The 25025-nt window shown below is 40.9% G+C and overlaps 5 protein-coding genes across 11 annotated transcripts; 3 read left to right on the forward strand and 2 right to left on the reverse strand.

Annotated features, from left to right (window-relative positions):
• Positions 1-1377: 1377 nt before the first annotated feature.
• On the reverse strand, positions 1378-14297 carry cib2 (calcium and integrin binding family member 2). Of its 6 annotated transcripts, none has more exons than XM_035643060.2 (7): positions 14190-14297; positions 7633-7842; positions 6138-6172; positions 3965-4076; positions 2735-2882; positions 2431-2626; positions 1378-2184 (listed from the first exon to the last, which is right to left on the reverse strand). In XM_035643060.2, the coding sequence occupies exons 2-7, from the start codon at positions 7681-7683 to the stop codon at positions 2163-2165; spliced, it is 564 nt and encodes a 187-aa protein (XP_035498953.1). In that variant the 5' UTR covers positions 7684-7842; positions 14190-14297; the 3' UTR covers positions 1378-2162. The 6 variants fall into 6 exon arrangements, with proteins under 6 accessions (XP_035498953.1, XP_047189285.1, XP_047189284.1 ...); XM_047333329.1 differs by lacking the exon at positions 14190-14297 and adding an exon at positions 9225-9350; XM_047333328.1 differs by lacking the exon at positions 14190-14297 and adding an exon at positions 9219-9338.
• Positions 8926-12564, forward strand: lrrc61 (leucine rich repeat containing 61). Its single transcript, XM_035643056.2, has 9 exons — positions 8926-9059; positions 10041-10136; positions 10228-10374; positions 10487-10547; positions 10728-10813; positions 10899-10964; positions 11058-11126; positions 11597-11722; positions 11801-12564. The coding sequence occupies exons 1-9, from the start codon at positions 9032-9034 to the stop codon at positions 11905-11907; spliced, it is 786 nt and encodes a 261-aa protein (XP_035498949.1). The 5' UTR covers positions 8926-9031; the 3' UTR covers positions 11908-12564.
• On the forward strand, positions 13136-18124 carry idh3a (isocitrate dehydrogenase (NAD(+)) 3 catalytic subunit alpha). 2 transcript variants are annotated; one of them, XM_035643054.2, is made up of 12 exons: positions 13148-13245; positions 13577-13642; positions 14711-14773; positions 14890-14973; positions 15154-15268; positions 15511-15698; positions 15927-16060; positions 16158-16260; positions 16367-16431; positions 16873-16957; positions 17146-17298; positions 17388-18124. In XM_035643054.2, the coding sequence occupies exons 1-12, from the start codon at positions 13219-13221 to the stop codon at positions 17472-17474; spliced, it is 1170 nt and encodes a 389-aa protein (XP_035498947.2). In that variant the 5' UTR covers positions 13148-13218; the 3' UTR covers positions 17475-18124. The 2 variants fall into 2 exon arrangements, with proteins under 2 accessions (XP_035498948.2, XP_035498947.2); XM_035643055.2 differs by lacking the exon at positions 13577-13642 and having other exon boundaries at positions 13136-13245.
• Positions 18125-19322: 1198 nt separating this feature from the next.
• dnaja (DnaJ heat shock protein family (Hsp40) member A) lies at positions 19323-23302 on the forward strand. Its single transcript, XM_035643053.2, has 8 exons — positions 19323-19462; positions 19724-19869; positions 21337-21511; positions 21605-21709; positions 21788-22015; positions 22127-22357; positions 22451-22551; positions 22671-23302. Exons 2-8 carry the CDS (start codon positions 19738-19740, stop codon positions 22884-22886), a joined length of 1188 nt encoding a protein of 395 aa, XP_035498946.1. The 5' UTR covers positions 19323-19462; positions 19724-19737; the 3' UTR covers positions 22887-23302.
• On the reverse strand, positions 23299-24940 carry rps27l (ribosomal protein S27 like). The gene is made up of 4 exons (XM_035643062.2): positions 24836-24940; positions 24263-24371; positions 23660-23770; positions 23299-23546 (listed from the first exon to the last, which is right to left on the reverse strand). The coding sequence occupies exons 1-4, from the start codon at positions 24839-24841 to the stop codon at positions 23518-23520; spliced, it is 255 nt and encodes an 84-aa protein (XP_035498955.1). The 5' UTR covers positions 24842-24940; the 3' UTR covers positions 23299-23517.
• Between the last annotated feature and the right edge of the window lie 85 nt (positions 24941-25025).

The following is a 25025-nucleotide window of genomic DNA, read 5'->3' on the forward strand; positions in this document are numbered from 1 at the left end:
TCACATGCCTTCATCAGTAGGTGGAGTCTGTTCAGTTGTCATGGAGGATGAAGACGTTTTTATGAATGGATTACTTTCCAAATACGTACCTCCTTCCTATGCTGTTTAATACCCCCCCCCCCCCCCCCCCCCCCCCCCCCCCCCCCAAAAAAAAACAACACTATTTGAAATCAGCTCAGATTGAAATAGACAAGGCCCCATGAAGAGAAATCAGAGTTTCACTCACAGTCCGGCTCCTCTCAGCCTCAGAAGCAGCGATGGCTGCTTTACAGCCCAAGTATCGCAGTGTGCCAGAAGCTTCTCTGCTGGAATCATAATTAACAGATGTTCTCGGTTAATTAATGAGGCCACACAATCAGCGCTGTATTGCTCTAAGTGCTTGATACTGGCCTCATAAAGGGAACTGGAGATAATGGAATGAATGAACTGGCCGCCCTGCAGATTGCACACTCCTTAACTGATTTCAACACCCTCGGAATTCATTATCTGTAGGCTCTGTTGTGTAAACTTACATCTTGGTGTTGATCCACTTGAATGTAGCTTGCTCAGATGCTGCTCTTTTTTTCTGTCTGCTGCTAGACACAAGGCGGAAACACTGGAACTTCTCAATGGGTTCAAGTGTATTTCATTTTTGGCAGTGCTTGTTATTACCGATAGCGACATGCAACAGGAAACAAACCTGAACTGTTTCCTCCCAACATATGTATCATGTTTTGTGTCCCAATCTCTTCTTTATAATTGTCTTGCATTAGTCCGACTCAGCACCAATTAACCAGGTCACATTCAATTTGCAGCCATCGTGCAATAAAAGACGACTTGGACCGAACTCTAAGCAGATGCCTGGTCTGCATGTAGCCAACATCCACTTGTGCAATATGACTCCCTGGTGCAACCTGTGCTGAAGAAATTAGGTGAACAAAAACAAACACTGTGCACTGTACTTTATATGCACCTGATGCAAATCAGCACCTTACAGCCTGGAAACCAGAAACCATGAATCATTAACTAACACAACCAGGGCCATTTCCTCCAGTTTTTCCGTTGAGATGAACTGTGTGTGCAGGATGTAATCATGCCTGTGAACGCTGAGGCAGCTGGCTCTTGATCACATCCTGCTTAACAAGTTATTACAGCTCATGTGATGGGCTATACAGAGGCGCAGTCACTCATTTCTTGATCTTTACTGTGCACACTGCTTGATCATCATGGGTGGGTGGGCTGAGGTGAACTGGTGGACAGGATATTGCAGACCTCGTTAAAGTTGCTCGTCGGGTGGGGGCTCCTGCATTTAAACAATTCGCTTGTGCTTTTTCAGTGACCACAATGAATCACACAGATTCATTCCCACAGACATGATTAACTACACAAACTAATACAGACAGAAAAAAACATTTATTCAAAGTAAGACAAATACCTGAAGTCACATACTGCACTGTCACATGTAGATGGCTGTAACTAACATCTCACGATAATGGCTGAGACGGATGAAAGCTACCAAAATGAATTCAGATGACAGAGCCCTTCATTTAACTGGAGAACAGTAATATATGATTGTCAACATGTTCCAGCCCCACAAGCGAGAGAAAAAAACGAACCAATACAACCTATAATGACGAAAAGCAACACACTGCATGTACAAATATTGCATAGCTTATAAAGAATATATGTATCCCCTTAACGCCACTGCTGTGCTTTCACTCACCTCAAGCTTGTGTGTGTCATTGTAGGAAGACATGTGCAATATAGGTAGCTGGAGCATTTCATGTAGTATTCTTGAACGGCCCCAATAAGCAGCTATCCAGTGTTTGGCTCGTTTTAGACTTCATTCAGTCCCCATTTTCCAAACTTAAAATGTGGAAGAATGACCTTTTCTCCCAGAAAGAGACCAATCCAGGTCAAGCCCTTTATATGTGATAAAAGGGGGAAAAAACCACTTCCCTCTACGGTAAAAAAAAAAAAATCCAATGTCCTGGGGACTCAATTGTACCCAGTGTTTTGATTTCTTTACTCAGCAGACTGCACTCAGGCCAGAGAGCACTGATGTGTGATTTTTTGACGATGGGAGCGGGACACAGGCACTGTGCTGTGGCCAGGACGTGGTTCAGGTAAAGTCCTGAGGTTCATCACACTGTCCACCTTGGAAAAACTTCCATTGGGCCCTCTCAGATTCGTATATGGAAGGTACTGGAGTAACAAAAGACACAAAATGAACATATGAAACATAATGACTCAATTTACATATTGTGAACATAATGTGTTGTTAGGGTGACAATTACACGACGAGCTATCTGGGGAATGTAAACATTAAATAGCCAGGGACACAGAGCCCCAGTGCCCAATTTTGAATATAAAATGATGTGTAAACAATATCGTCACATGCTTTTATATACACAAACTGAAGATGATATTTGGCAAGGCACATTTAATTACCTTAAAAAGTCAGGAGCCCTAGTTATCATGTTTTCAAAGTCAGCATAAGAGAGTTTGTTGTCCCCGTCCAAATCCGCCTCCTCGATGGCCTTCTCGCACACCAGCTCCACCTCCTCAGGGGTCAGCTCCTCCTTTGTCAGCCTATTCAGAGTTTTTTCCAGGTCTTCTTTGCACAGGTAATTGTCCACATTGAAATCTGTGGGTAACAGCGGTAACAGGAAACAATGGCTTCACTTTATAAAGATCTAGGAACTTTTAAAAAAAGAAAGAAAAAAAGAAATATCCTCTAGAAATTTGGCAATACCATATATTTTGAAGGCATATATGGCCTTGAGTTCCCTTGGAGCCATTTCACTGAGGACTGAGAACATGTCCACAAATTCATTGAAGCTAAGATTCCCCATCCCATCCTCAGAGAAAGACTCGACGATCCTGCTGCGAAATGGATTCTCCTACAGATGGAGGGGACGACAACACACATATATAGAGCTTTTATTCTGGATCAGAAAATAAATTCATGTAAAACATCGTAAGGAAACGTAGCTTTCATGACCTATGTATGTGTTTTATGCTGTTGTCTGTTTCACATATGAGCTGAGTGGTTTTCTGCTGATCACGGGCTTCATCTGAAAAAAGGCTGACTCTCTCTCTTTCCTGGCATGGTAAAGCCAATATTTTCTCCTCTATTGCCCGAACGTTGCGACGAGCGGTTTTATATCCCAGGTAATTAGCTGATTTGGCACAACTTGCAATAAATTGACGCTGTCGTAGAGGCCATCAAAATAGACGTGTGTGTGTGTGTGTGTGATGAAATAAAACTGTTGTCCTGAGCAACAGAGAGCATGTTTGAGCTCAATGTAAGCTCAGTCATAGCCATATAGATAAACAGCCATCTAAAGCAATGTCAATTTTAAGTGTATATCCTAGGACACGTGAGTGGAGCCTGAATCAGTCCAATCGACTCAACACAGCTCATTAAAACTGAGTCCTCGGCTAGATAGGAGTGAATTTATGGTTATGCAGCTGCAGAGGACTTAGGGTGACCGAGTTCTCATCAATCCTGCCTTGACTGGTCTCCGTCTTCTTCCTGCCATCCTTACAGCTCTGCCAGTCATGACAGTTTCCAGGCAAAGGGCTTATTATCCCCAGAGGATGGACAGGTTATGAGTTTCTGTGCTAAACCCTTGGTGACGCTATGCGACATGGCATTTCTAGAATTTCTGATAGAGAGGCAAAGCATTTCATGGCACATTAGCTTTCATATGCTGTGTCATACAAATGTGTGATGTGTGATGATGAGAGAATCAATTCTGTCCTCTAGAAGAGAGTGTGTATTGATTAGGTGTTGGCCCACAGCGGGTGCCACATTTGTGTCATAAAGATTTAATAAGCAAAATAGAAAATAGAAAACACAATAGGAGTGCAAACTGCTGGTGAAAAACAAAGAATGGGTAAAAATTGTCAGATTTATTTGAAAGGAGTTACAACACAGTTAATGCCATGTTGAGGTACTGTAGTAAAGGATTTTTCTTACCTTTAATTCTGGCATGTTGACGATCAAGGCTAAAGGCAGTTTGCAATCAGGTTCATTGGTGTAGTCCATTGGTACAAGGTGTGGAGCCAACTCATGGTATCTGCCATGCAACCTAGAATAAGAAATAAAAATCACTTGCTGTGAGTTTTTTTTTTACTCAACATACAGATATATACACTCTCAGTAAAACAAGGAGCTGTGTCACTCATGTCCTTTGAAATAGTTTGGCATGTAGCTTCTCTGACCTCCTTGGCTCAGAAATCTCTTTGAATAGTATTTTTATGGAAATAGCAAATCATGATGGGAAAAAATTATATTCAGTTTGCAATTAACATTGGGTTTCAATTACAAATATTTTACAAATGGAAATATACAAAAACACTCAACTGTTATGTTCTTGAGTTGTATGACATAAGGCTGGAGGGCTCACATCAGTGACCTTATGGTCATCAGTGATAACCTGCTTCTTTGATGTTACATAACTGTGCTGTCACAGCTGCAGCTGGGGACGGAAACAAGGAGTGTTTTATGAAGGTCATAAAGTTAAGGAGCCTATTACGCCCTCTGCTGATTGTCAATGTGGTTTCCAGTCCGCTGCTGGCCTCGGAAACCCAGTCAATTCAATATCACTGGGATGAGGAGAACATAACAAATGCTGTGTTTCTTAAGAAACAAAGAAGGACCACAACAGGGGGACATGTATACAGACCTGTTTTAAGACAACTATGTTGTGCAATCTGTTCAATTTTAATCCCGTTTCTCGATAGTTCAGGTGATTAGAGAAGATAATAACAGATGCACCAGTGGACACAAATTATTGTCTTATCTTATTATAGAACAACCTTTACTGCACATACAGGCCTGGAATCACACAACCTCCATCCTTATCCTACAGCAACATTCTTGACTTGATAAGTTAATTTCTCTAAGTTTCTTTTTATCTTCCATGTAGGAACTACTGACAAAAGACACTGAAACATGAGCGTCACAGGTCAATTCAATTAAAGAGAAAAGCAAAGCGTTTTGTTTAATTTATGCCTGTCATGCAGGGAGTGACTGACGGGAAGAGCAGAATGATGCTACCCAGTGAGTCATGATACCTTATAGCGCAATCAATAAGAGTATGTTCATATTTACTTCCCTTTTTTTTTTAGGTGTTGAGGTTACACATGTTGAAAGAGGAAGAAACATGACACTTTCATTGGGTGGCGATGAAAACAACACCACAGTCAAAAGGTCAACGTGACTTTCAAAGGTTTCCATAACAGCCTAACACTGCTGCAGGACGATATGGACAGATTGACGAGGAGATACAAGAAGATCGCTAATGTAATGGATAAGATAATCATGTACAGTAAAATGTCAGTCAGTACCAAGAAACTTAGGGAGCCACTACATAATAATTGGCTGTATTCTAATTCAATCTTTTTGAAGACCACGTTCCTTAATTTTGCTTTGCACTTACACAGCTTCACTTTGTACAAATAAAAACATTTAGGCTTTCTGACTGAAATGTTATTATTGACACACAATTTAGATGTTATAACCTATACCGTCATTAATAAAATTGCATGTTTATAGATTCAAATAAATATATCATACACATTAATTACACTGTGCGCATACGCCAAAATGCAGTATTTCAACGTTGTAATCAGAAGAAAACTAAATCAACCAACCCAAATGTAATCGTGTCATACTCCATTGACTGTTGACAGTGTTTATTGAATGAAAAATTTTACATTTCTACCATCATCCCCAGGCTGCAACATCACCAGAATTATAAGCTCCCTTTTTTGAACAGAGCCCAAATATTACACATGAAATCAACTTAAGTATCAGGTTTCATCGAGGAGAAGCAGTCTGCTCTGAGGACTTGACATGGTTGACACATGTGCACGTGCCAAGTGCAGTCTGACATGTTAAATGTTTACATATAGACCCCTGTACTGCAAGTATTGATTGTGATTTAACATTCAGTATCACGTGCCAAATCAGAGTTCATTAAATGTATACTGTATTTCAACTTACAGCATAGAGCAAGGAAGGAAATACTAACATCCTGGTGGTGTTAGTATGTGTATGATCTTTCATGGTGAGGTGTACGGTTTGTAATGGGTCTACATCACATCTGTGAGCATCAGCATCAAGATCTTCACTTCATAAAACTTACCGCAGAATTTCTTTGCGAGTGAAAAATGTACAGTCCTGCAATGGGAGAAAAACAGCACGTGTAAGTTGACAAAGAACTGCACTGAATTGCCTACTGCTGACGGTAGCCTACAGTAATTGTTTACACCTTCTGTAAAAAGGTCTAAAAACACTCGGTGACACGTCTGTGAGTCATAATTCCTCTGAAGTCATGTGAGCAACCCTTACTGTAAAACGCCACGTGGAGGTGTCCGCTTTCTCTTAAATGAGGACGTATATGAGTGTTATCACATGCCACTTGCGATAGGAACGGTGAAGGCAGGGGAACATGATCTGCTGTTGTCTGACATGCATGTATACTGGCACAGACATTATCCAGCAGCCCGACAGGGAGCACCTCACTTTACATTCTCCCTTGTATAACTTGTGTAAGGAGCAGATGTGATTTACAAAAGAATAAAGGAACCCAATTCACTGTTGCACCTGACCAAGTCAAAAACAGGACTGCATACAAATAGGTTAATTATAATTGTGAGAATATTCAAAGCACTATCTAATAACAATATCCTAACCTGTTCTAGGCTCCATCAAACAACACAATGCAGCGAATAAAGCCTACATGCATAGAAAAGATCATAACGTGGTGTAGCACTGAATTTCTTAGGAAACCAACAAAAACCTATATCAGGTGTTATATCTTAAATATCTGATCTTAAAAAAATATATAATAATAATAAGATATCACATTGGTCAATTTCCGAAGTAAGGCTCGAAACAAAAAGCAACAGTATTCTGAGAAGGACTTTTAAACAGGGGCAACCAAGAGTAACCAGAGAGGCTCTTGAGAACTTGACTGTCTCCTGAGAGTAGAGTTTCACAGCATATCACACTGACTTGGCATCAATTATTGAGTCCACACCTAAACACGTGATAAACCTGTGCACATGGAGATATATTCTTTCACAGAAAAACCTGCATTATTGTTGCTGGGGGAACAAAAGCTTGGATCTTCCCAGATAATAACTCAATGAACACTAGATCGTCCAGTCATAATATCAAAACCAGCTATACAGAGGAGTCATAAAGGATGGCACCTTATTTGGTGATTGATTATTGCCTATCACGAATCCAGGACCACTATATTTCCATTAAGTGACTGAAGTCGTGATTGAAAAGGTTTAATGTTGGTTTGTTTTTTTGCTTTATCCTTAAAATTCAATCCAAGTCACCAGGAGTGAGAGGTCCATATCAGAAATTAGACAAATATGCATAATAATAATCATCATCATGGAATAGCAAATCGTGCACTTAAGCCTTTTAAACACAAAGCATGTACTTTTGTAAACTTCCCGTTTTCTTTCTTCTTTTTTAAACTCAAGGTTTAAAAATCACATTTCAAGAAAGTCTGAATTTGTTATCTTGTGCTTTAACATTTTCATTTGTTTTCTTCTGATCCCATGGGGTTGCACACATATGATGCAGGTACAGACTCAGTGGGACATGACACGCACGCTCACCTGGTAGGCATCCAGCTGCTCGTCGGTAAATATTGTTTGCTTGTTTCCCATCTCGATCAAGTGATCTGCTGCTTGAACACATTGACAGCGCTGACCGTCCGCAGCCTTTTCTCAATGAGAGGCATTTAGGGGATGTGAGTCTCCGCACAGGGTGTCGAGGACGCTGCAAATAACCCGTATCGATGTCCTCGCGGGAAATATCTTGCTTGGCTGCAAAAAAAATTAAAATGTAGAGGTTGTATAAAATGATAATAAGAAAAAAAAAAAAGGTTAGAAAAAAAAGAGTCAAAGAGCAGTGTCCAGTTGTGTCAGTGGAGGCTGACAGCGGAGTCCAAGGAGCGCACACAGATCTGCTCCTCTTGCTGCTGACCACCGGAGCCGAGACACACCGACAACCAATGGGACACGAGGTAAATGAATGAATTAATAAATGATGATAGCAGTATAATTTGCATAAATGGAAATGTACTAACATTTCATCATAATTCATATTATTATTATTATTATTATCATCATCATCACCACTGTTATTCACTTGTTTATTCATTGATTTGTTAAATTCAGCATTTTTTATTTACTACTGTCTACAACTTTAATGTTGAATCGTTTCATCAAATGCTAGAAGCTGATCGTGTTCTGTTTATTAATTTCATTTTTCATTTCATCCGCAAAGTGTGGTCACTTAAGCTATCGTAGTAATTTAATTGATTAGAACATATCCACCTGAAATGAATGGACTCTGCACCATGGCAATGCGTATTAATTAAACACGAACATAAACATCATCACAAACATTCATCCATTTTTCAATCGTGTAATTTCCCTTTCTATTTTCGGGACAAATTATTCTCCATTTGAAAAACTTATTTTTCATGCTCATTTACTTATTGTCAATACAATGATTTGTTTATTTTTACTCGTATTCTGTGCTGACAAGCAGAAATCCACTTTATTTCATTTTTGTCAGTCAAGGCTCCGAGGTAACAAGAACAAAACTTCAAACTGACACAGGACCTGTTGCTCGGGAGGCAACAATCTAACGAACACTGGGAGACAGTTTTCTCCGGACGCGATCTCCATCTTCCACCGGCCTCTTTAACAAACAAAGCATCCGCGATCACCCGGAGCTCCGCGCCGCGGAGAGCCGAGGTCCGTCGCGGGCTCATCGCTCATCGCTCGTCACCTGCCCGTCACACGGCAGCAGCGGCAGCACCACCAGCCCCGTACAGCCGTGCTCAGTGAGCGCGTCCTGGCCGGACCCCGGGACAGATGCCAGTGTCACACTCCCGCACAACAACCACCGCTTCGCCTCTCGTCTCCGCATTCGGTTGAAAAACCATCGCTTCTCTGTTGCGACACGTTTTTTTTTTCCCGCCTCCAAGCAGCAAAGTTGCCCGCGATGGAGTCGAAGCGAGAGAAGGACCAAGGTGAGCTGTGACGAGTAGCTTGTTGCTACGTCAGCGTCGCTAGCCGTCGGCGGCGGCTTAGGCTAGCGAGCTGCGGCTCATGCTAACGTGCAGCTAACGACGAGTGGCTCGTTACACAACCATTTGTTTTGTTGCGTGTGTCGTCATCGTCATCATCACCATCACCATCATCACCAGGAGCGGGGACACGAGAGGAAGAATCAGCATTTCATTAAACAAGCCGCCCACGTTCCATCCGGCTCGATCAGCCGCATTCGAATCACGCAGCCGCACGACGCTCGCAGCTAGCGCACAGGTAGCCGCCGACGTTAGCTAACAACAGTGACACCATCACCTTTCGTTTCTGCAGGTCGGGTGGTCCTTCATCCACCCCCCCCCCCAATTCTGTGCTGCTGTTATAACGACAAGTGTCCTAACACAATATCCATAAATGTGAGGAAAAAAACATGCCTCCATTTAATGTAACTTATTATTAAATATAATAATAAACGACAGCATTAAAAGAGGAAAAAACACGGTGCACCCCAGCCTCATTATGTCTGGTTAACCTGACGAGTCTTGTTGCTGCTTCTCTACAGGGAATCACTGTTTCCCTCCAGCAGGCTCGTGAAGGAGTACTCATGTGGACTTAAGAGTCAGGGACATCATCTGCCTTAGGAAATCAAACCAAATATAACTCCCCCAGTTGATCATAAAGTCGAGTCAGGACCATCACAGCACATCAGCCTGTGTGTGTGTGTGTGTGTGTGTGACCCCCCCCCGAGCAGAATATTTCAGTGTCCTGGCAGATTCGAAAAATCTGCGGGCCGCATGAATTGTTATTTACTATTAACATATGATTGCATGAGTTGTTTTCTTGTTGTGCCATAAAGCGCTTCCAGCCTTTGCTGCCTCTGCAGTGCTGACTCACATACAAGAGTCCTGTGGTCGCGTTTGCATATGTAAGAACAGAACATTTGTGACTGCTTCGCTGTGCTGCAGACGCAGACTGTGAGAAGATCACCGCCGCGCTGCTCAAGTCACGAACGGGAGAGTTTGACTTGGAGTCGATACTGTTCCTCAAATTGCGAGGTCTTGGTAAGATGAAATTAATATTTCAGTATTTTGAGTTTTGAAAAATGCATCATTGTTTCTTGTTATCTATTTTTCTTACTGTTTGTCTCTACAGGAATACATGACCTTGGATGCATTGGGGAGTGTGTAAATTTGGAGAGACTGGACCTCTCTGGAAATAATATCACCAATTTGGCTCCTTTCGCGTCTCTCCGGCTTCTTTCTGTGCTCAATTTGTCTGCAAACAGGATTTCCAATATAGGTGAGATGTCAGGAGCAATAGAGTCTTAATTTCCATGCTGCGTATTCGCTCATCATAGAATAAATTTTTATTTATTTTTCGTAAGCTTAATGTTTTGCTTGTGTATTTTCAGAGCCACTGCGCAGTTGTGACAGTTTACAGAACTTAAACTTGGCTGGGAACATCATATCCAGGTACTGCTTAATAACGTTTAACCAAATGCTTACTTTAGATGAATGAGAGTGACAATATGTCACTAATTTCACTGTTAATTACATACTATCTGATGTTAAGCAAAATAATATTTTTGCTGCTAGTGATGGTATTTTTCAGGCCCCGTGAAATTATATCTTCTCTGGGGTTTTTTTCAACAGCATTGAGAACCTACACTGCCTTCAGCCTTTGAGAAAGCTAGAAAGTATACGTCTTAAAGACAACACTTATAATTACACTAATCCAGGTAATTTTTTTAAATTAATTTTATTTGAAACAATCTAGTGGATGGAAAATTCTAGTGAGAACTCACAAATGACTCTCTGTGTCAGTCTGCAGGAACACATCATATAGAACCATAGTCCTGGACATGTTCTCCAACATTAAGGTGCTGGATGGTAAGATATTTCTTTCATTTGTTCCTTTGCATTAACTCTCAGATGAATGTGAATGTTTCCCAAGTTCTCTGGATTTGTTTGTCTGAACTATAGGGGAAAGAGTGGTCGGCCGTGGCAGTGACTTGTACCAGTTATGCAAAGACATTGATGATACCATCAAAGGTACAATTTTGTAAATTGTATGCAAGTGTATAATATTTGAACAGTGCATTCAGAAAGTATTCAGACCCTTTCACATTTTTCACATTTTGTTAAATTGCAGCCTTAAGCCAAACTTTGAAAAAAAGTTGCTGAATTAAAGGTTCCCAAGAGCAAATTGTAATGGAGAAATGTATGCAGTTGAATCAAGAAGATGGAGACTGTAGATGATTTAAGGCTCAATATTGAGGAGATTTCTGGTTCATTACACAGATCAAAAAGTGGTCAAGTGCATGATGTCCCAAAAAAAAAACTCATATCCTGGTCAGAGTGATGTTTTTACAGATTCAGATCTTGGACGTAGTATTTACATTTCATACAGTTCAACTGACATTACAGACTCGCCCGTTATGTTTTCTTGGTCAAGTGAAATGTTATCGGACCGAGAGCCTGTGATGAAACAATAAGTTTTTTTTCTGTCTTTGTATGTTTAGCTGGTTTATACAAGAATGGACAGCTTGTTGAACATCCTGATTGCAAGCCATGGGTTGAAGACAATTACTGGGACATAAAGAGATCAAACAATGCCATTATTGAAGAAGCCTACAAGCAGTTTAATGGTAAGATGTTCTGACAAATTGTCAACTCAACCTCTATGATACTCTATGTAATCCATTACCTATATTCTACTCCCACAGATGTTCTCCATGAATGCAGACTCCTCAACAACAGAGCCACGCATGTAATTTCACAAACCGAAAGATCAATGAGCCTGAAGAAGCAGCCAAAGCAGTACGCCATCTAAGTTGAGCACATTTATGTGCAGCATTCAACAACTTTTTGCTGTATGAAATACTATGTCTGATGTACTGTAGTTTTTTTTCAAATTATTAAGCCGTATCCAAATGCTTGATAAGTATTTTTTGCCAGACACATGCTCTGTGTTGCAGTGCAGGCATTAGTGGAACTGTTATCGCATCCTATGCATCGGGTATTGGACACAAGTGGTTTGAAAACCTTTATCCATGCTGACACCCCTCAGTTTGGTTCAAAGAGGTCTATACTTGCACAGTGTGCATTTTGTACCATGTTGTAGCCCGCATTTATGCTGAGAGCTATATGCTGCTTAAGAATTTCTATAAGTTTTCAGTAATTAAGAGCTCTTTTCCATTTTGCATTGCTGGATAGGTTTGGGAGTTAATGTGTCCCATGCTATATGCTTTCTTTGTATGTTGAACTTTTGCAAAAAGTGAATGAATGATTGTTTTAGCCGTTTCTACTTGTTTTATACCATAAAGTTTATTATGTGTACGACCAACTTGTTGAAAATTCAGTGCTTATAAAGGTGTAAACGTGTACTTCATGGCTTTGATTTTTGCTCAGATTTACAATGTTAGTAATACTGTTTACACATCCAGAGCCAAAGAAAATGTGTATTAATAAATCTGTCTTAAATAAGCCACTCATGAACTCGCCCATGTAAACTCAGTAGCAGCATAATGGCGCCACTTGCTGGTGGCATTTATGAACTTTAGTGTCCTAGCTGTAGGAACTAAAGTATTGTTGAATTTATTCATATTTTCAATGATGAAGGATCCACAGATGGATGCAGCAGTGGCAGTATCAAATCACCAGAAAGAGAGAGCAATCGAGTGGGCTGCACAGATATCGAGCATGGTACCTGTATGCAAGGATTTCAATTGTATCATTTAATTTTTATGTAATTATTGCTATTTATAATTTGCACTGAAAAGTATTTGAATAATTAAGAGTGGCAGACGAATTTTGATTATAAAGCCCAAAATAATTTAATACAGAATACAGACCATTCTGTAACGGGAATGATCTCGTTTTATAGTCATGTTAACAACAATGCACAAATCTTTTTCTTTTTTTTAAAGTAGCTTATATGGGGATATGGAAGCAGTGGGGGATGCAGAAGATTTCAGTTTGTGTATTTGACGAATACTCCTGTCAGTGTCTAAAGCCAGAGGGTGGCGGTATTGTGACGTTAAGGATGGAAACTATAGAACACCAACGAAGAAGAAGAAGCGCCACCGCTGCTTCTTCTGCCTCTTCTGCTGCTGCAGTGTCGACCTTGGTCGGATAGCTCAGGATGGCAGGGAAGACGTGGAGGTCAGCGGTATGTACCGGGGGGAAATGTCCATTTGTCACTTGTGTTGCACCAAGCGCATGGCACTGTTGTTGCAACTCGTCAATTAATCTTTGGGTCGTATACTTCCGTTTATGCGTTCAAAGATCGCCAGAATATCAAAGACATCAGCTACTCGGCTAACTAGCAATGCTACTTGCTTGTAGTTACTATAGCAACCTGTTTCTTGACAGCAATTTAGCTAGCCAGCTTTTTAGCGACATGTTGTTTTTTTTATAACTACATTGTTGTAACAGCGTATAGCCGATTGTACAAGTTGGATATGTTCTATCAAAGCTACACACGTTTTTATCATCTGCAGATTCTAAATCTACTAAGACAGTGGGGTTTATCGGTCAATGACAAGGATAAAATCAAGGCACAGGAAGTAAGTTAATGAGCATACGTTTTTTTTTTTTAAAGTTGACTGAACTCACCCGCTGGGTGAGGAAAATGACTAGCTAGCAATGTCCCTCGGTAGTAATGAGGCTCAAATCTGAAATGGCCATTTTTGTTTTGTCGCATGTCTGTTGCTCAGTACGGCTACGATGAGCCTGCCATTGAAAGCTGCCAGTGTGTCTTCAAAATGAACATTGCTTTGCTTTTCCTATTGTCCGATTAACAGCAACATTACATTTGCCAGCTTAGCTAACCCTCGCCTCCATTGCAGGCCTCTTGTGTGGGTCCTTAACCACAGCTTTTGGTGCTAAACAAGACACCAGGACATGCTATTTAACATGGACTGGTAACTGCTGCGGTGATCTGGAGACTGTGCTTTGCAGACTATCCATCCATCCATCTATGCATCATCCATCCATCCGAACAAAACTAACACATATAGCCCATACGGCTAAGATAATAGGTCTTTCCTCACCCAACCTCATTATAAGGCCACCACTCGCATCGCAACCTCAATAGCACATCACATCACTCACCCACTCCTGCCACTTTCTCCAGACTGCCCTCAGGACACAGGTACAGATCCACAAGGTCAAACACAGCTCCCGCTTCAGCAAAAGCCTAGTACCTGCAGCCATAGCGGCTTTCAGTGAGACATCCCCGCCGCCGATCCAGCTAGGCCTTTTTAATATCCGTCAATGTTTTATGAGAAGTTCCTTCTTTGCTATTATGCTGTCCAATGATGTGCAGTGTTTGCTTTGTTGTTTGTTTCATGGGACGTGGGATGTGGGGGGTGAATATACAGTGTTAGATAATTGTTTTTTGGCACAGCAGCTGTGCACTATTCTTGGGTCATTCTGTTCCTTTGATGCTCACTGCGAGGCAGCATTACAGCACTGCTCCAGCAAGCTGCACCTTAGCTTTATATCATAGCTCATAACTCTCTTTTTTCTCAATCAGTAATACACAGACCAGTATTTATGACTTTATTTATGCAGTAGAGTCGGCTTATGTTGGATGGAAAAAAGTGTTTGATGATGAGCTTTTTGATTGCCAGGTGTCACAGGTGGTTGGAGTTTTGATGAGAGAGACTCCACAGCCCAGGACTTTCACCCGTGGGGTACATTTTTGTAATAAATGCATTGCTTGTAGTACTTTATTATCGATTTTGTGACTATGTAGTGCATAGTTGTTTTTGTATCACTGAATCTTGTATGTCTTTGTTCTGCTTTACAGATACAAACTGTTACTTTAATCCCTGGTGATGGAATTGGTCCAGAGATCTCCACTGCTGTCATGAAAATATTTGAAGCAGCTAAAGTTAGTAACAGATATATTTCTTTATTGACACCAGCATTTATCTATACAAACAAAGCAGATCAAATGAGAAATCCACTTAAAGTCTGCAATTGTATTGGTGACTAATCTTTATTTAAATTGAATTGGGGAACATGCGTTAGATAAAATGATCTTGTGCTTCTTTGCACATGTTTGAATTAGGCACCTATTCAGTGGGAAGAGAGGAATGTCACTGCCATCCAAGGGCCTGGTGGCAAGTGGATGATTCCTCCTGATGCCAAAGAATCAATGGACAGGAACAAGATTGGCCTGAAAGGTAACTCTTCTTATATTTACAAAAACTTGATAATCTGCCAATATGTTATTTCTGTTGGTGTTGATACTTATTTGGTAATTAATCTCTCGACAACAGTAGCTTTTCAAGCAGTAGTTGACACATTTCTGTTAACTGCTGTTAAAAACAAACATGGCACGTACAATAAGTTTAGATCTTAATCCTCCATTGGGTGTTTGCAAGGTGAAAGAGAAAATAATTTTGAAATATTTAACAATATGCAGGTCCTTTGAAGACACCAATAGCTGCTGGCCATCCCTCTATGAACCTTCTGCTTAGGAAAACCTTTGACCTCTATGCCAATGTGCGACCCTGTGTGTCCATGGAGGGCTACAAAACCCCCTACACTGATGTGAACCTGGTCACCATCAGGGAGAACACTGAGGGAGAATACAGTGGGATTGAACATTTGGTAAAAACAAATGAACAATAAATTACCTATTTATTTTTCACATTGTTGTATTTAAATTTTTCCCCCTGTTTTGACCATTTGATTATATCCTCATCGAGTCAAAATATAGGCTGTTTTCCTTTTAAATTAAATTTTTTGGGTGGTTGTTGTGATTGTTGATTTTTCTTCCCCAGCGTAGATTGATGAAGATGTGGTACTCACATTTTCTCTTCATACTAACTATTTCAGATTGTTGATGGAGTTGTACAGAGTATTAAGCTCATTACAGAGCAAGCCAGCCAACGTATTGCCGAATATGCTTTTGAATATGCCAGAAACAATCAGAGGGCCAGTGTTACTGCTGTTCATAAGGCCAATATCATGTAAGTTGTTATAATTACAAATTAATTATAGTACTATGTCATTTTAAAGCTGTTTGTGGAAATATAAAGGTTGTCATCCTATTACCTTTTTTTACAGGCGCATGTCAGATGGGCTTTTCCTGCGAAAATGCAGAGAGGCTGCTGAAAAGCACAAAGATGTGAAATTCTCTGAGATGTACTTGGATACTGTGTGTCTTAATGTAAGTGAAATGAACTTTAGTTATGAACAAGTTTAATGTGTTTAGATGGATAAGAAGCAATATTTTGTTTGAAATTTTGTGTATTAATTCGCTTATGTTTCTACAGATGGTGCAGGACCCCACACAGTTTGATGTATTAGTGATGCCAAATTTGTATGGAGACATCCTCAGGTAAGAGAGATCATTGAATTACAACAAAAACCAACATTCGTATATGCATTTAATTTTCATACAGTTCTGCACTGTGACTTTTTGTTTTGATCTACATGTAGAAATGTGTTCCCAGAGAGCAGTGCTGACTAGGTTGATTCAACCAGACAACATATTAACAGAAAATAGTAACGTGTAACCACAAAAACTTCACTTCAGGAGAAATACATAGGCAAACCTTAACTATAACAGTTAAGTATTGGTGAAAGTTAAGGTGGCTTAAAACGTAATACTGCAAATGGAAAATTTGTGGTGAAGATGCATTATTGCAAATAGTGCTTACATCGTCTTTATCAGTTCAACATCAGGTGCATGTGAGTGCCATGCAGTTATCATAGTCAAAGTTAAGGCATAGAAACAAATCTAAGGGTTAACTGTATGTTACCATGTTTACCATTGTAGTGATCTTTGTGCTGGACTCATTGGAGGACTTGGAGTGACTCCTAGTGGGAACATTGGCGCCAATGGTGTTGCCATATTTGAGTCGGTACGTTGTTTTTGTTCCTATTCGTAAGTCTCCTGTTTTATATTTACACAAGTTGCAGATTACAAAATCAGGATGAGGAATGAATGTTAACCTCTGGCCTCCATGCCTTTTTTAAAATCATTTTAGAAATATGATGTTTTTAGAGAAGTGTTTCATGATGATGGATTGTAATTCATTTCCTCTGTCAGGTTCATGGAACTGCACCAGATATTGCGGGAAAAGACATGGCCAACCCCACCGCCTTGCTGCTCAGTGCAGTCATGATGCTGCGGCACATGGGTCTGCATGGCCACGCGAAGACGATCGAAACTGCCTGCTTTGACACCATTCGAGAGAAGAAGGTAATCTTCTTTTCAAGACATTGAGACATGTACTTCTGTTTATATGTTCCCATTCTGATTTAATATTACTTTTATCATCCAACTTCAAGGTTCTCACAAAAGACCTGGGAGGAAACTCGAAGTGCTCAGAATTCACAGATGCAATCTGTCAAAGAGTGCGTGATCTGGACCAATAGGATTCTAACGTGGCTGTGAGATAATTGTTATAAGTGTCTCTGTACTTTATCATGGCTTGTTGTGTCTGCACATTTTAAAACAAAATATGTATTTTAAAAAAGACTCGAGACTTGAGATCCTGAATGTTTTATTTTTTTCTGCACACTCCAAAGCACTCTCTTAAAACTTTGGACCAACATATAACACTTTGTGTTCTTTACGTATATTCTATAACAGCTGAACCTGTGGTGGTGTCTATTTATTGGCTGCATTTAGCCTCTTGTGTGATGTATTTGACAATGTTGTTTCTTCATGAAAGACAAGTTTGGATCGGAGCTGCCAGGCTCCATGACATGAAACTTGCAAATGTTTTGCACTCTTATTTTCTTCAGGTCATAGTGTTCTTTGCTGAAAACATCATGAATGTACAGAATAAAGACAACAAATATAACATCAGAAAATGTCGTACATTAAATTTAATATTATGCAAATGACTATTGTTGGATTTACAAGCTCCCTCCACTTATGATGATAACCCCTATGATCTTTTTCATCAAAACCGGTTTAAACCATGAACTGAAAACCACCAAAAATTTACACAAAACATGTACATTGTAAGATTCCATCATGAAGGCAACTAGTCTGATTTTGATTAAAAGAATATCGTATATGGTATATTTCCTCATAAATCATAATTACAGGTTGGAGTGAACACTTGCAGTATGCACACACTGCTGCTGTGGATATTACACGATAACGGAAAATTATCTTTACAGTTAAAAGCAGGGACAAGAGCTTCCTCCTTATCAGCATAGAGTTCCTGATGATAGATAGCTCCTTCTTTGCTGCCTACTCTGTGGGAACTGGGGGAATGTTCTCTCCTGCTGCTCTGATCAAGTCTGAACCGAGCGAGAAAGGTCACTCTGACACTGCAGCTGTTAATGACTTATAACAACGACAATGGAGCCGTATCTTCTGTCCTGAACAACATGCACTCATCTGTGGATACTGTGCAGAATGTGAGCTGACCTAAGAATAGCAGTTTTCTTCACAGAAGCCTCATCTGCTCTGATAGCTCTACCTTTAATTATCCCTGTGATGTACAAGAAACCCTCTTGGTCTATCACCCTCAGGTCTCCTGAATGCAGGCGTCCATCTTCATCCAGAGTTTTTCTTGTTTTGTCTTGCATATTGAGGAAACCCATGGAAATGTTGCTTCCCTAAAAGCAAAATTACACACGTCCCCCGCATAGAGTCTTACCACAACTATATGTAAGAAATAAGTATTGTTGTTATTTCATATTCATTAGATTTAATTAGATTAGAAGACAACAGGAATGGTTACTCATCATCCCTGGAAAAAAAGATTTTTAAAAGTGAAATCAAAATAGAATTGAATTAAATCTGTTCGCATTGCATGAGATTTAAGAATAAGAATCAGTTTTATTGCCAGGTAGGTAACAGGTTACATACGAGGGATTTTTTTTGGTGTTGTCAAGGTCCATGTAGCAGTCAACATATACACACTGAATTAGAAAAAGAATATAGAATAAAATAAATTAAAATAGAATAGAAATAATCTGTTGAGTATAAAGTAAGTTTGTAATTCTTACAGTCCTACTTTACAACCTGATCTACTCTCCAAATTAAAACTGTGGTGATGTGTTGGTGGTTTAAACTGGTTTCTGATTAATTCGCCATGCTTTAAGAGACCTCAGGTCCGCCGCCGTTTGTGTCGACACCGAGAAGCCGAGGTCTAATTTAAACCCCCCGAGGAAAGTCAAGACGAGCTGACCCGGCAGCCTCTGACCCGGCAGCCTCTGACCCGGCAGCCTCTGACCCGGCAGCCTCTGACCCCGCCCCCTTTTTTTTTTTTCATCGCCTCGGTCTTTTCTAGACGCTGCAGTCTCGCGGCCGACGGAACTTCCGGTCTGTCTCCTCGGAAGCTCTCCAGAAGGTTCTGCGCCGCGGAGCGGTGGGTTATAAGAGCAGCCAGCCATCTTGTTCAGTGAGTACACCGGGACACGACTCGGGAGCGTTATAGTCATATGTGTTGAACACGGAGGGTCGCTCACCGCGTGACGTCAGACGACACACGAGTTCTACTGTGCGCTCGGCGTCGTCCCGTCGTTTCAACCTGCGAGGCTAACGTTAGCTCCTGCGCTAGCGGTTGGCGTCGGGTCCTCCCAGCGTGTGTAGCCCTCTTGGGTGAAAGCGGCAGTGCGTCGCCGGTTTGATTCGTTCTTCGTTTGTATCGTGTCCGTTGCAGGTGACTCGACCGCCATGGTTCACGAAACCGGCTTCTACGACCTGCTGGGTGTCGGCCCCAAGTCGTCGCCGGAGGAGATCAAGAAGGCCTACAGGAAACTGGCCCTGAAGTATCACCCCGACAAGAACCCCAGTGAGGGGGAGCGGGTGAGTGACACGCGGGGAGCGAGCAGCCGGTCGAGGCCCGGGCTAATTTTAAAACAGCACGTCGAGTCGAGCAGACAGCGGGAAGTTTCTGGAAAGATCGAGCCGCTGACTGCACACACGCACACACACACACACACACACGCACACGCACACATACACACTCAGACTGACTCACTCACTCACTCACACACTCACTGACACAGTGTCGAAATGCCTCGGGCTGTGAAATTAATGTTTCATGTTAATTCAATTTGTACGTTTTCAGTACCATTATCATAAAGTATGCTGAAAGGGCAGATCAAATAATTGTGATATAGATCCTCGGGTCAGGAAACACAAAATCAATATCCGACATTACCACGCTTACACTGGAGCGACTGTTTAGCTTTACAGCTCCAGGCTGCAGGAATTTAACTGATCTATCAACAGAGATATAATTTTCACGATGTTTGCATCTGTGAATGATCACCTGGAACTAAAGCTGCTTTCGGACAGTGACAGACATTCTCATTAACTCTTTTCCGGAGGGGCTGCATGTGGGAATGTTGCTCTGGACATTTTCCTGCGAACCCATGTGAGAATACAAAAAGAAAAGAAAATCTGCGGAAATTCATTACTATCAAGTGGCTACTGTTGATGGTTGTAAACAAAAAAACGTATTTTCGCAGGTGCAATTATTATCATCGCCATGTCCTGCCTCCTGCATACACCAAGACGCCACAGAAAGCGTTGGAAATGTTCCTGCTGTAGTGAACGCGTCTGACAATCTCCTGCTGCGTTCGTCATATGTGAAAAGCAAACTCCAGAAAATGTTCTGATGCAATTTTCCTGATATTTTTACCGGAGTCCCTTTCTGAAAACAGTTTAGGAATCATTTCGTTACTTTAGAAGTAGCACTTTCTATTTACATTGGTAGCGGGTCCGCTTCCGCAGAGTCTGCCATGTTGCACCACCATGTTTGTACTGTAGCCTGGAATGGACAAACACTGACTCTAGAGAGGGCTTTTTAATTTTTAACATTTAAAGGCCACCGTATGCTTTCTTGCCTGCTTGGATAGGAGGGAGCTATGGTTGTGGGGCCACAACACGAAAAGAGATGAGCGAAAGAAGAGAGGTACAGACATTGACGAAGATTTAGTGATTTAAAAAAAAACCTAATATAGTCTTAATTCTGACAGGTCATACATAAGTTGTCGCTTGATGTCTACAACGAGAACAAACTATAACCCGAAGCAGATTTGAGGCAAACGCGGTCGATTGCCCGCCATCTTGAGAATTCCAGGAGAAATTTGACAATCTGCATGGGCAAGCACTGAACCAATTAACAAGCTCATTCTTATTTTGTTGTCGGTATTCAGTTGGTTGCAATCTTCAACCTCGCCGCTAGATGTCACTCCATCCAACACACTGAACCTTTAATTGCAGTCTTGTTTTCAAAAGTGACTTTAAATGTTTTTATCTCCACAGTTCAAGCTTATATCTCAAGCATATGAGGTGCTGTCAGATCCAAAGAAGAGAGACTTGTATGACCAAGGAGGAGAACAGGCGATCAAAGAGGGAGGCATGAGCGGAGGAACTTCACCAATGGACATGTTCAACATGTTCTTCGGAGGAGGAGGACGGATGCAGAGAGAGAGAAGAGGTAAGATTTGTATCGTATTCAGATAGTTGTCCAACAGTTTATATATTTCAAATGTATTATTAATGTTACTTTATATTTCTTCTTTTCCTTTAGGGAAGAATGTGGTCCACCAGCTTAGTGTTACACTGGATGAAGTGTACAATGGCACCACAAGGAAGCTTGGACTCCAGAAGAATGTCATTTGTGAAAAATGCGATGGTGTGTTTCATGTTTTCCTTTAGTTTTTTTTCCATCCCATATAAATGTATTTTCACTAAATGTAATTCTCTTTGTCAGGTTATGGAGGTAAGAAAGGTGCCCTGGAGAAGTGCTCAAATTGCAAAGGAAGAGGAGTACAAATTAAGGTGCAACAGATTGGACCAGGCATGATTCAGCAGATCCAAAGCATGTGTTCCGACTGCCAGGGACAGGGCGAGAAATTTAGCCCAAAAGACCGCTGCAAGAACTGCAATGGACAGAAAGTAGAGCGCAAGAAGAAAATTCTTGAAGTTCACATTGACAAAGGTATGTTTGCTCGCCATCTGAGATGGTCATATTTCTTTAAAAAAAATTATAGTAAGGAGTAAGTGGGCTTTGCTAATTAAACTAATCTGAAGATTTAAATGTGTTGTGCAGGTATGAAAGATGGTCAGAAAATTACATTCCACGGAGAAGGTGACCAGGAACCCGGACTGGAGCCTGGGGATGTGATCATTGTGCTCGATCAGAAGGAGCATCCCGTTTTCCAGAGACAAGAGGATAATTTGACTATGAAGATGAACATCAAACTTGTCGAGGCGCTTTGTGGTTTCAAAAACACCATTCAAACATTAGACGATAGAACGCTCGTCATCAGCTCACTGCCAGGTAATTGGACAGATGGTCTCCAGTAATGTATGTGTTGTTTTGAAAGTAAATATTTCTAATCCAGATTTCATTAACATTTGTCTTTATCAACAGGTGAAGTTATCAAGCACACTGACATCAAACGTGTTGCGAATGAGGGCATGCCTATTTACAGAGATCCCTATGAAAAGGGACAGCTTTTTATTCAGTTCCAGGTAAGACACTGAACAAAGAACATGTCACCAGTGTGACACAACCCAGGATTAAAAATCTTTAGTAGATTATTTTGTAAGAAAAAGCCTCCAATTCAACCAATTGTAATTTATTCCCGCAGGTGGCCTTCCCAGAAAAAGACTGGCTTCCAGAGCATCTCATGTTCCAGCTAGAAAGACTGCTTCCTGCCAGGGAGGACGTGATGATTACTGATGAAATGGAGGAGGTGGAACTCTGTGAGGTGGACGAGCGAACACAGCAGAGAAACTCTGGAGGGGAAGCCTATGAGGAAGATGAGGAGGGTCCCAGGGGCGGAGTGCAATGTCAGACACAGTGATTCTTGTCATTGATACATGAATTTGTAGAGCATGTGGGTGTGTTTGTTTTGGATTTTTTTGTTTATCTTTATTGTAAACATTTTTTTCTTTGAAGTCGTGTTTTCACAAAGTAATCCACTGCAAGTTTACAACAGTTACCAAAGCCATTTTTGTGCTACATTTCTGGAACACAAATATGCAAGTAAAGAACCTGTTTCACATTCTATTTGTGCTCCCAAAGTTCTCAAAAGTGATTTAGGTGTTTTGACCTTAAGTTCTCCATTTAAGATCCATGTCTCTTTTTTTTTTTTAAGTATGCTTCTGATGTTTTCTCTTCATTCAGCAGCTGAAAGGACTACTTGTATGCTTTCTGTGAAGGTAATTTCCACGACAAATCTTTCTGGTTATTTCTCAATAAAAGTCCCAGAATGCTTCAGTTCTTATCACAACTTTATTTGCTCAGTGAGATATTACATTTGTGTATTTCGCATTTTTAAAAAATGTTGCTATAATTTGAGAAATTTGTCATAAAAGTTGAACATTTGAACTGTGACAGAACCTGTCATGAGTGAATGAACAACTATGTAGTAATCCATGGAAAAAATAAGGTATTTATCAACAGCATGGCATTTTTTAGTAGGTGATCCCTTTTTAATGTTGCTTCCTTCTGAAAGAGCAACCTGTGAAACAAAAATTTAAATTTCGTTAGAAAGCCTTCTAATAATAACCCAGGGTGATGTTTTGGAGACAAAGAACACATCACTATCAATACAATTGCATGTGGATGTTTTACCCTCGGTCAGTCTGGCCTTTCCTCCTTTTGGCTGGCACAGCACAGTGGCGCATCCCACACAGAGAACCACTGATTGTGCGTGGCTGAACACGGTGGTAATCTTGTAGCAGCCTGCGAAAACGTAGTGTTACAACTATACACAATCGGTTTAACAGAAGTGCCCTTAACAGATGTTTTAGTTCCAGCAGTGGCGGAAGAACTGTTCCAAAATCCTTAACTCAGTAACAATGCAACTGTTACATAAGTATAACCACCACAACGTGTACTTTAAAGTAAAACTACTTGGGCACAGTGACGTGAAGTTATGAACTTAATTCCCTCTGAAATGCAGTGAAGTATAAGAATGTAATAAAAAAATATTTGGCTAAAGTAGCTCATAACTGAGCTAAAGCTCAATATTTTAATGAATGTCATACTGTCATGTTTATCATGTGATGTGTACAAGGTCAATGTGACCCAACACATTGACAGGCAATCTAGTGTGTGTGTGTGTGTGTGTATGTCTGCGTGTGTGTGTGTGTGTGTGTGTGTCTGTGTGTGTGTGTGTATGTCTGTGTGTGTGTGTGTGTTCTGTGAGGACTTCAATCTGCTGACGTGACTGACCTGGGCACTTCACGTCCATGAAGTAGGAGTTGGGACTCTGAACGAGTCTTTTCTTCTTGTGTTGTCTCCTCTCGCGGTCAAGAGAAGGGTGGAGGAGATCTCTGGCCAGCTACAATCGATTACGAAAAACAAAGCAGAGGTCACGTGTGATTTGGCACAGATTTTAAGGGCAGATGAGCCAAGAAAATAAAAGAGCAGCAGTGGTTTGGAGGCATTTGTAATGTCATTTCTAATCTAACCCTATAGAAGATTTATAAAGGAATAACATGTTAGCTTTAATATAGCAACTGATAATAGCTGACGTTTAAGCGACACCATAGACGATGAAAACACACTGGACTTTATCACACTATAGTTTTCCTTTCCCTAAAAATTCATATTTATTCTACTGACTCGTGTTTGTAGGAACAAAACGAGTCAGACCGAGCTACGTTAGCTAACTGCGGCTCCATGTCAACAACACGACCCGGAGGTGTCACCGTGTCACCGGACAGCAGACAACACACACACACACGCGCACACACGCACACGCACACACACACACACACACACGAGCCCGGAGTCTTGACTTACAGACATGTTCACCGTGATAGCTTTAGCCTTCCCTGCGTGTACGTGGGCTGCTCGGTCAGAGACTGAGTCAGGAGGAGGAGGACGGGGGGGGGGGACGACGACACTATTCACACTATCATTAAAAAAAATGCACTCTATTTATCATTTCATCAAACTTGATAGAAATAAGTGGGACACAGCTGTGATTTTC

Source organism: Scophthalmus maximus, chromosome 7 (genome assembly GCF_022379125.1).
Source record: "Scophthalmus maximus strain ysfricsl-2021 chromosome 7, ASM2237912v1, whole genome shotgun sequence".
NCBI lineage: Eukaryota > Metazoa > Chordata > Actinopteri > Pleuronectiformes > Scophthalmidae > Scophthalmus > Scophthalmus maximus.

Coding starts and splice junctions, on each gene's coding strand:
- cib2 (XM_035643060.2), bottom strand. CDS start 7,683: ATGGGAAACAAGCAAACAATATTTACCGACGAGCAGCTGGATGCCTAC. Junction 4,077..6,137: donor ACTCGCAAAGAAATTCTGCG/GTAAGTTTTATG, acceptor TTCTTATTCTAG/GTTGCATGGCAGATACCATG. Junction 2,185..2,430: donor AGGGCTCCTGACTTTTTAAG/GTAATTAAATGT, acceptor TTGTTACTCCAG/TACCTTCCATATACGAATCT.
- lrrc61 (XM_035643056.2), top strand. CDS start 9,032: ATGGAGTCGAAGCGAGAGAAGGACCAAG. Junction 10,965..11,057: donor CAACATTAAGGTGCTGGATG/GTAAGATATTTC, acceptor TCTGAACTATAG/GGGAAAGAGTGGTCGGCCGT. Junction 11,127..11,596: donor CATTGATGATACCATCAAAG/GTACAATTTTGT, acceptor TTGTATGTTTAG/CTGGTTTATACAAGAATGGA.
- idh3a (XM_035643054.2), top strand. CDS start 13,219: ATGGCAGGGAAGACGTGGAGGTCAGCG. Junction 13,246..13,576: donor GGAAGACGTGGAGGTCAGCG/GTATGTACCGGG, acceptor TATCATCTGCAG/ATTCTAAATCTACTAAGACA. Junction 14,774..14,889: donor CCAGGACTTTCACCCGTGGG/GTACATTTTTGT, acceptor TCTGCTTTACAG/ATACAAACTGTTACTTTAAT.
- dnaja (XM_035643053.2), top strand. CDS start 19,738: ATGGTTCACGAAACCGGCTTCTACGACCTGCTGGGTGTCGGCCCCAAG. Junction 21,512..21,604: donor GATGCAGAGAGAGAGAAGAG/GTAAGATTTGTA, acceptor CTTTTCCTTTAG/GGAAGAATGTGGTCCACCAG. Junction 21,710..21,787: donor CATTTGTGAAAAATGCGATG/GTGTGTTTCATG, acceptor TCTCTTTGTCAG/GTTATGGAGGTAAGAAAGGT.
- rps27l (XM_035643062.2), bottom strand. Junction 23,771..24,262: donor CATGGACGTGAAGTGCCCAG/GTCAGTCACGTC, acceptor ACGTTTTCGCAG/GCTGCTACAAGATTACCACC. Junction 23,547..23,659: donor AAAGGCCAGACTGACCGAGG/GTAAAACATCCA, acceptor TTTGTTTCACAG/GTTGCTCTTTCAGAAGGAAG.